General features: G+C 42.0%; 1 protein-coding gene across 1 annotated transcript; it reads right to left on the bottom strand.

The window, feature by feature from the left end:
• Nucleotides 1–1,186: 1,186 nt before the first annotated feature.
• Nucleotides 1,187–5,589, bottom strand: LOC132591269 (taste receptor type 2 member 7-like). Its single transcript, XM_060269099.1, has 2 exons — nt 5,065–5,589; nt 1,187–1,303 (listed from the first exon to the last, which is right to left on the bottom strand). The coding sequence occupies exons 1-2, from the start codon at nt 5,587–5,589 to the stop codon at nt 1,187–1,189; spliced, it is 642 nt and encodes a 213-aa protein (XP_060125082.1).
• Between the last annotated feature and the right edge of the window lie 2,297 nt (nt 5,590–7,886).

Consider the following 7,886-nt stretch of genomic DNA (forward strand, 5'->3'; position numbering starts at 1 on the left):
AGAACCACAGAAAGTAATATTTTTTAATAGGACGAGTATATACTATAGCTCCCTTTCAATCTGCAAAAGAGTCACAGCAATGAACAAGCAATGTTTTAGTCACGGGAAAAGTGACCAAGAACCTGTTTTCTTTAGCAATAAAGACACCATAAGGCCCCACTTCCAGGTTGGTGATGTGTATATGTGATGTTTTACATTTTCCTCTTTTAGAAGCATTGTGACATGTTACATTCCTTAGCTTCAGGGCTCAGTTCCGGCACCCCTCAGGTGGGTGCCATTGCCATGGGCGCCATTGCCATGGGCACCATTGCCATTATAAGAGAACAAGGGAAGCATCCCTGGTGAGTTTTTCTAGAAAAATAGCACTGCTTAGCTTAATTTCTTGAGGTGAGTTTGTTTGACAGAAGCATCAATGACCTGAGAAAGATGGCGGGACAGCTCTTCCCCGAGGGAAGGCAGGAGTGAGGGAGCCCAGACCAGGGAGCACACATACCATTAGCTTCTGACATAAACATCAATTTGTTCTAGTATTTTAGAATTGTAAACCAGCTCAGGCGCCTTAGCATGAATGAATGAATGAATGAATGAATGCTCCATGTATTTCAAGCTAACTTTGCCCATGGCTTAGGAAACATAGGACGTGCAAAGATCTTAGAAGGGTGAAGAAAAAAACCAATACATGGGCCATGCAATGCGAAAACCCCAGAAAGAGGTTGCATATCCGGAGGACATTTGCCCACCTGGGTTTACCTCATCATGATGGTGGCTATATAAGACCTACTGAAGAACATTTCATCCAGCTCTTTCTTTCATCCACTTGCGTTAACTTCACCAGGGTGGCAACCTCAGACTTCCTACAAATAACAGTTGGCTTTAGAGATAGGTGATATGAGGAGAAAAGAAGGACATATTTTGCATAAACACATTCGAAGCTCCCTTCGAACAGCTCCCTCAGAACAATGGTCTGCACTTAGGGTTGCCAGACTCAATAATGGACAGGACTTCTGTGCCTTTAATTGCCCTGCTCTCTTTTGAGTCTGGGAACCTGAAAGAGAAACCAGCAGGCCCTTTGTTTAATTTCCAAGCAATGGGTCTGCTGGTTTCTCTTTAAGGTTTCCAGACTCAAAAGAGAGCAGGGCAATTAAAGGCACAGAAGTCCTGTCCACTATTGAGTCTAGCAACCCTATCAGTAGGTCTTATATAGCCGCCACCATGATGAGGTAAACGCAGGTGGGCAAATGAAGGAAGACCTGTCCTCCGGATATGCAACAGGTTTCGCCACAAGCTTCATCAGTTCAAAAGGCTGCATGGTACAAATAACACTCAAATTACAATGTGTATTAATACAAAGAAATTGTAAAGCACAAATAACATGCTATATCTCACCCAGTCAGACAAAACAGTTTACACAAAATAAAAAAAGTATTCACAGGCACAGCTAATGTTCAAACTTGCTTCAAGCATTAAATATATTGCAGGTGAATGGAATCAATCATTACATGGTTACATGGTTAAAGGTACAGTGTCACTTTTCTGTTACCACTAAACAGTAGAATACATACATATTAAACTTATACATAACATCCCAAATCAAATTCAGTATTAAGACCCTTAGGATACAAGGTTCCAAGTTGAAATATTCATTTAGACTCCTTTTGTAACAACGCTCTTCGTATGTCCACAGTTCTAAAAAGTAATTTTTAAAGGTCCACAAAATAAATAAGCTTGATTTGGGGGGGGGGAATCAAATGTTTTTAATGGGGGTGGAAAGGGGGAAGGTATGGGGGGTGTACTTTAGCAATCCTACCTGTAAGCTTCCCAGAGTGGCTGGGGAAACCCAGCCAGATGGGCGGGGTATAAATAATAAAATTGTCGTTGCTGTTACCTGCCATTTAACCCAATGTATTTTGACTAAATGTGTTTTTGATTTTATGCATTATTCCCGAAGCAACTTACAACATGTTTAAAACACAAATATAATAATAAATAATTCCATGAGAACAATTCTCCTGCCCACTCACCAGCAAATAAACACAGTCTCCTGCAGTCTTCTTCCTTCTGTTAGGGCAAATGGCCGAATTTCTCTCAAAATGAAAGTGCAGATAGGGTTGCCAGACTCAATAGAGGACAGGACTTCTGTGCCTTTAATTGACCTGCTCTCTTTTGAGTCTGGAAACCTTAAAGAGAAGCCAGCAGACCCTTTGCTTGGAAATTAAACAAAGGGTCTGCTGGTTTCTCTTTAAGGTTCCCAGACTCAAAAGAGAGCAGGGCAATTAAAGGCACAGAAGTCCTGTCCATTATTGAGTCTGGCATCCCTACCTACTGAAGAACATTTCATCCAGCTCTTTCTTTCCTCCACCTGTGTTAACTTCACCAGGGTGGTGGCAACCTAAGACCAACTGAAGAATTTTCTATCCAGTTCAGTTTTTGCAAACTACCTTGAACATTCTTTATTTTTCTATTAGCATCAGGTAAGTGCTTGGACCTTACCCACTTGTTGAATGGTTCACATATTCAGACTTTAAAATGTTCACTGTGCATATAATTCATTCCATGTTTTTGGCAGAACCAGTATTGATCTGCATGTGGCATTGTAACACGTTTTTGTTTGTTTGAATGGTCATTAGTCTATCTTTAGTCCAGTTACTATCCCAGTAAATTCCCTTTTATATTTATTAGCCAGTTGGTGGTGGTTTGTTTTGGTTTATTCCTCTGATTTCAGACAAATGGAAATGCAAAGTCCCGAGAGATTCTTTTACAGCATTTCCATTTTTCGTTTGCATATTTGACTTTGGATACCTGGCATGCTCTGTGGTCACTGTAAACAAATTGCTGAATTTACATGCACTGTATCAACAGCTTACTCATTGTAGGAAGGTCAGGCCTACCTAGAGAGCAAAGTGAGAGCATACTAGTGATAAAACCTGGTGAGATGGGATGGAGGCATGGTTGTACCTATTGCCATGAAATATTGCCATGAAATATGGAAAATCATTGAAACCAAGGAAAAAAATACCATTGTATTACTACTTTATTGATAAAAATCATTTCTATACTGTCTTTCATTCCAAGGAATGCCAGAGCAGTTTACAGCAAGTAAAATGCCAAAAATAGGATAACATTAAAACCAAATAAGTAAATTTCATCACCATCTAGAAACACTAAAAATTATGGGCCAGTTAAATTAAAAATGCTTTAAAGAAGGAAAGAGATTTATATAAGTCGTAAATGAATGAACTTTACAATATTGTAAAGGAAGAGTTTGAAATCTCAGGGAAAAGGAGTAGATTACATGTTGTTATTTGTCATAATGGACAAATGATTAGAAAAAGTTCCAATGAACTAAATGACTAGGACAAGTATTTCCAGTATTTACACATATTTACACCTGAGTTTAGTTCAAGGGAATACAGAATATTACACACAAAGGTGGCAATGTGATAATACCCTTACTCTAACAGTGGGTTCCCCCTTTCACCCTATCTGAGGGTAGCAGTCTAGGTTTGGGGATGAAGGGGAGATTCTGGGCCACATAGCGCAGCATCCCAAGGATTCACACCACAACATCTGCACCTGGGAGCGGCCGCCGAGATCACATAACACCGGTCCTAAAAGACCTACATTGGCTCCCAGTACGTTTCCGAGCACAATTCAAAGTGTTGGTGTTGACCTTTAAAGCCCTAAACGGCCTCGGTCCGGTATACCTGAAGGAGCGTCTCCACCCCCATCGTTCTGCCCGGACACTGAGGTCCAGCTCCGAGGGCCTTCTGACGGTTCCCTCATTACGAGAAGCCAAGTTACAGGGAACCAGGCAGAGGGCCTTCTCGGTAGTGGCACCCACCCTGTGGAATGCCCTCCCACTAGAGGTCAAAGAGAACAATTACCAGACCTTTAGAAGGCATCTCAAGGCAGCCCTGTTTAGGGAAGCTTTTAATGTTTGATGGATTTCTGTATTTTAGAATTTCTGTTTTTTTGGAAGCCGCCCAGAGTGGCTGGGGGAACCCGGCCAGATGGGCGGGGTATAAATAATAAATTATTAAAATTATTATTATTATTACCTGTTAGTGCCAACTGTGAATAAAAATATCCTATTAAAGGCATGAATCTGGATTGGGCAGTCCAGCAGAGGGATATGTGCAGTGTTCTCCACTCCAAGGCAAAGCACATTTGAACCTAAAATAAAGTAGTTTGTTGATGGTGTTATAGACTTGCAAGGGGAGCCCTGCTAAACCCCAGAAATTAATAAATGGTAGGATTTTGACCATTTGGGATGTGAAGGGAGAAATACAAACCAGTACACCTGAGGCAAGTATCTCTCTCTCTCTCTCTCTCTCTGTCACACACACACACACACACACACACACACACCCACACACACTTTCTTCTTCTTCTTTCTGTGGCGATCACTCATAGCCGACCGAGTAAGATTGTCTTCTATAAACACAGTCTTAACAATTATGGATCCACACATCCTTCCACAGTGGGGACCTTGGTTTCCAGGTGGGAGTTGATCACAGTGTGGATTTGCCAAGCGTGCCTTCCTCTTATCATATTTCTCCCTCACACACACACAATGCATATACAGAGAGAGGGAAAGGGAGAATAGCTGATGGGAGAATATCTCTCTGTGTTTTTTTTTGACACAAGAGATGCATGTCAACAGCCCTCTTTCCTTTATCTGAGTTTCAGAATGCGCATTAAGATTTTTTTCAGTTTTGCATTGGACAATATCAAGATCATGAGATGTGCTAAAGGGAGTGCAGACAGCACTAAATCAAAAACCAATTGCATATTTGTGCCATACGTGTAGATATTAGTCATAGGAATGATTAAAGCAGCAAAGTACGTAATGTCAACGAGCAGAGAGAACAACAAAGACTTCATGACATTGAGATAGACCTGAGTGCTGAGGTCCTTAATGACAGAGCCACTCTTTTTCATATTCTTTCTGTGCCTCCAAAGAGAGATGAGCAAAACCATGGATGCTGCTACGCTGAGGATGAAACTCATGCATATAGAACAGAACTGTAGAGTTTGAAAAACAAATAATGGGTTGTGGCAAACCTTGCTGAAACTGGCATTCCGTGCCAGAGTTCCCGAGAGATTGCAGAACTTCTGGTTTTCAAAGTAAAGAATGGTTGGATGAACAGAGAAGAGCGTAAGAGCTATTATCACCATTCCGAGCAGTCTGAGTGCAAGTACATTGATCCTTAGTTTCAGCCAGAGGAACAGGTGGTGGGGGAAGTCGGTGACCTTCATACAGTAGAAAATATTGAGCCATGTGGCACACCAGAGGCTAACATTGCTGAATAACATCCAGAACAATGAGGAAATACCCCCTGTATAAGTACGTGTATATTTCTCTGGAAGGCTGTAGTACAGAATATTATGTATCATGATGGTCAGCTGCAGCATAATTCTGGAGGTGCTCAAACTGGTCAAGAGCCAGTCGCAAGGGGCCACCTTCCTGTTTTGGAGCCATCGGTGGCCATTCACAACTATGATAAATCCATTTCCTACCAAGGCAACGGAGGACTCAATTGTTAAAACGATCTGAAAATAGATAGCAAATGGAGTAGTTATGCTCATTGTTACTCTCCAGAAGAAAAGCCTGGATGGAAGAAGTATCAGAATGTAATTTTCCTGGTCTCTTTTGGAAGTCCAGCAGTGGAAACTCTGGAGATTTGAGCTTTTAAAATGATGAGACCATGATGTGGAAAGAAATGCAAACCTCAGAAGGATTCTGTTACTAATGACAGAACCAGGTATCATGTTATTCACATATACTTGGATTTCAATGATCAACCAATCTCTGTCAGTTTGGGTGGGTTTTTATGCAGGGGTATCAATTTTTCAATGCTTGGACGCTAGGTAATTTTGTTTCACCATAAGCAACCTCCCAAACTGTTATAATGTGAAATGTGAAACAGCTTCCCACAACATGGATAGGATATGCTTCTGAACTACAGTCAAAGAGCAACTAAGTCCATGAAGTACTGGTGAGATGCTGCTGGGGCTGCGTCATGGGGAGGAATCTTAGGTGAGCCATGGATTGAAGCCTTGGCAGTCAAGGGAATGAAAGGGAGAACCAGGACTGAGAGCAAGTAAGAAGTCAGGACCAAACAAAGCCATTTAGGGCCAAGGGATACCTATGAAGCAGGACTGAAGAGTAAGCCAGATGTCAGGGCTGAAGGGCAACCAAAGGATACAGGGACATCAAGAGAAAAGGTCAGTCCCAGGCTTGGGGATATTAAGCTGCTTAAGCACCTCTTGTAAGTAAATGATTAAGACAAATATTTCCAGTATTTACACATATTTTCACATGAGTTTAGTTGCAGGGAATACAGAAGATTACACCTTAAGGTGGTAATGTGAACTTACTCTTACTCTAACAGTGGGTTCCCCCTTTCACCCAATCTGAGGGTAGCAGTCTAGGTTTGGAGATGAAGGGGGAGATTCTTGGCCACACAGCTCAGCATGCCAAGGATTCACACCACAACATCTGCACCTGTTAGTGCCAACTGTGAATAAAAATATCCTATTGTTGTTGTTGTTGTTTAGTCGTTTAGTCATGTCCGACTCTCCGTGACCCCATGGACAATAGCACGCCAGGCACTCCTGTCTTCCACTGCCTCCCGCAGTTTGGTCAGACCCATGTTCGTAGCTTCGAGAACACTGTCCAACCATCTCGTCCTCTGTCGTCCCCTTCTCCTAGTGCCCTACATGTTTCCCAACATCAGGGTCTTTTCCAGGGAGTCTTCTCTTCTCATGAGGTGGCCAAAGTATCAGAGCCTCAGCTTCACGATCTGTCCTTCCAGTGAGCACTCAGGGCTGATTTCCTTCAGAATGGATAGGTTTGATCTTCTTGCAGTCCATGGGACTCTCAAGAGTCTCCTCCAGCACCATAATTCAAAAGCATCAATTCTTCGGCGATCAGCCTCCTTGATGGTCCAGCTCTCACTTCCATACATCACTACTGGGAAAACCATAGCTTTAACTATACGGACCTTTGTTGGCAAGGTAATGTCTCTGCTTTTTAAGATGCTGCCTAGGTTTGTCATTGCTTTTCTCCCAAGAAGCAGACGTCTTTTAATTTCGTGACTGCTGTCACCATCTGCAGTGATCATGGAACCCAAGAAAGTAAAATCTCACACTGCCTCCATTTCTTCCCCTTCTATTTGCCAGGAGGTGACGGGACCAGTGGCCATGATCTTAGTTTTTTTGATGTTGAGCTTCAGACCATATTTTGCGCTCTCCTCTTTCACGCTCATTAAAAGGTTCTTTAAATCCTCCTCACTTTCTGCCACCAAGGTTGTGTCATCAGCATATCTGAGGTTGTTGATATTTCTTCCGGCAATCTTAATTCCGACTTGGGATACATCTAGTCCAGCCTTTTGCATGATGAATTCTGCATATAAATTAAATAAGCAGGGAGACAATATACAACCTTGTTGTACTCCTTTCCCAATTTTGAACCAATCAGTTGTTCCATATCCAGTTCTAAGTGTAGCTTAGAACAGTTAAAGATATCCTATTAAAGGCATGAATCTGGATTGGGCAGTCCAGCAGAGGGATATGTGCAGTCTTCTCCACTCCAAGGCAAACCACATTTGAACCTAAAATAAAGTAGTTTGTTGATGGTGTTATAGATTTGCGAGGGGGCCCCTCCTAAACCCCAGAAATTAATAAATGGTAGGATTTTGACCATTTGGGATGTGAAGGGAGAAATACAAAGCAATACGCCAGAGGCAAGTATTACACACACAAACACACACACACATATACATATACATATACAGACAGAGCGAGAGGGAGAATGGCTAGTGGGAGAATCTTTGGGGATATTTTTTTGACGCAAGGGATGCATGTCAACAGCCCTCTTTCCT

Source organism: Zootoca vivipara, chromosome 16 (assembly GCF_963506605.1).
Source record: "Zootoca vivipara chromosome 16, rZooViv1.1, whole genome shotgun sequence".
Taxonomy (NCBI): Eukaryota; Metazoa; Chordata; class Lepidosauria; order Squamata; family Lacertidae; genus Zootoca; species Zootoca vivipara.

Coding starts and splice junctions, on each gene's coding strand:
- LOC132591269 (XM_060269099.1), bottom strand. CDS start 5,589: ATGAGCATAACTACTCCATTTGCTATCTATTTTCAGATCGTTTTAACA. Junction 1,304..5,064: donor GGAATGCCAGTTTCAGCAAG/GTTTGCCACAAC, acceptor TGTACCATGCAG/CCTTTTGAACTGATGAAGCT.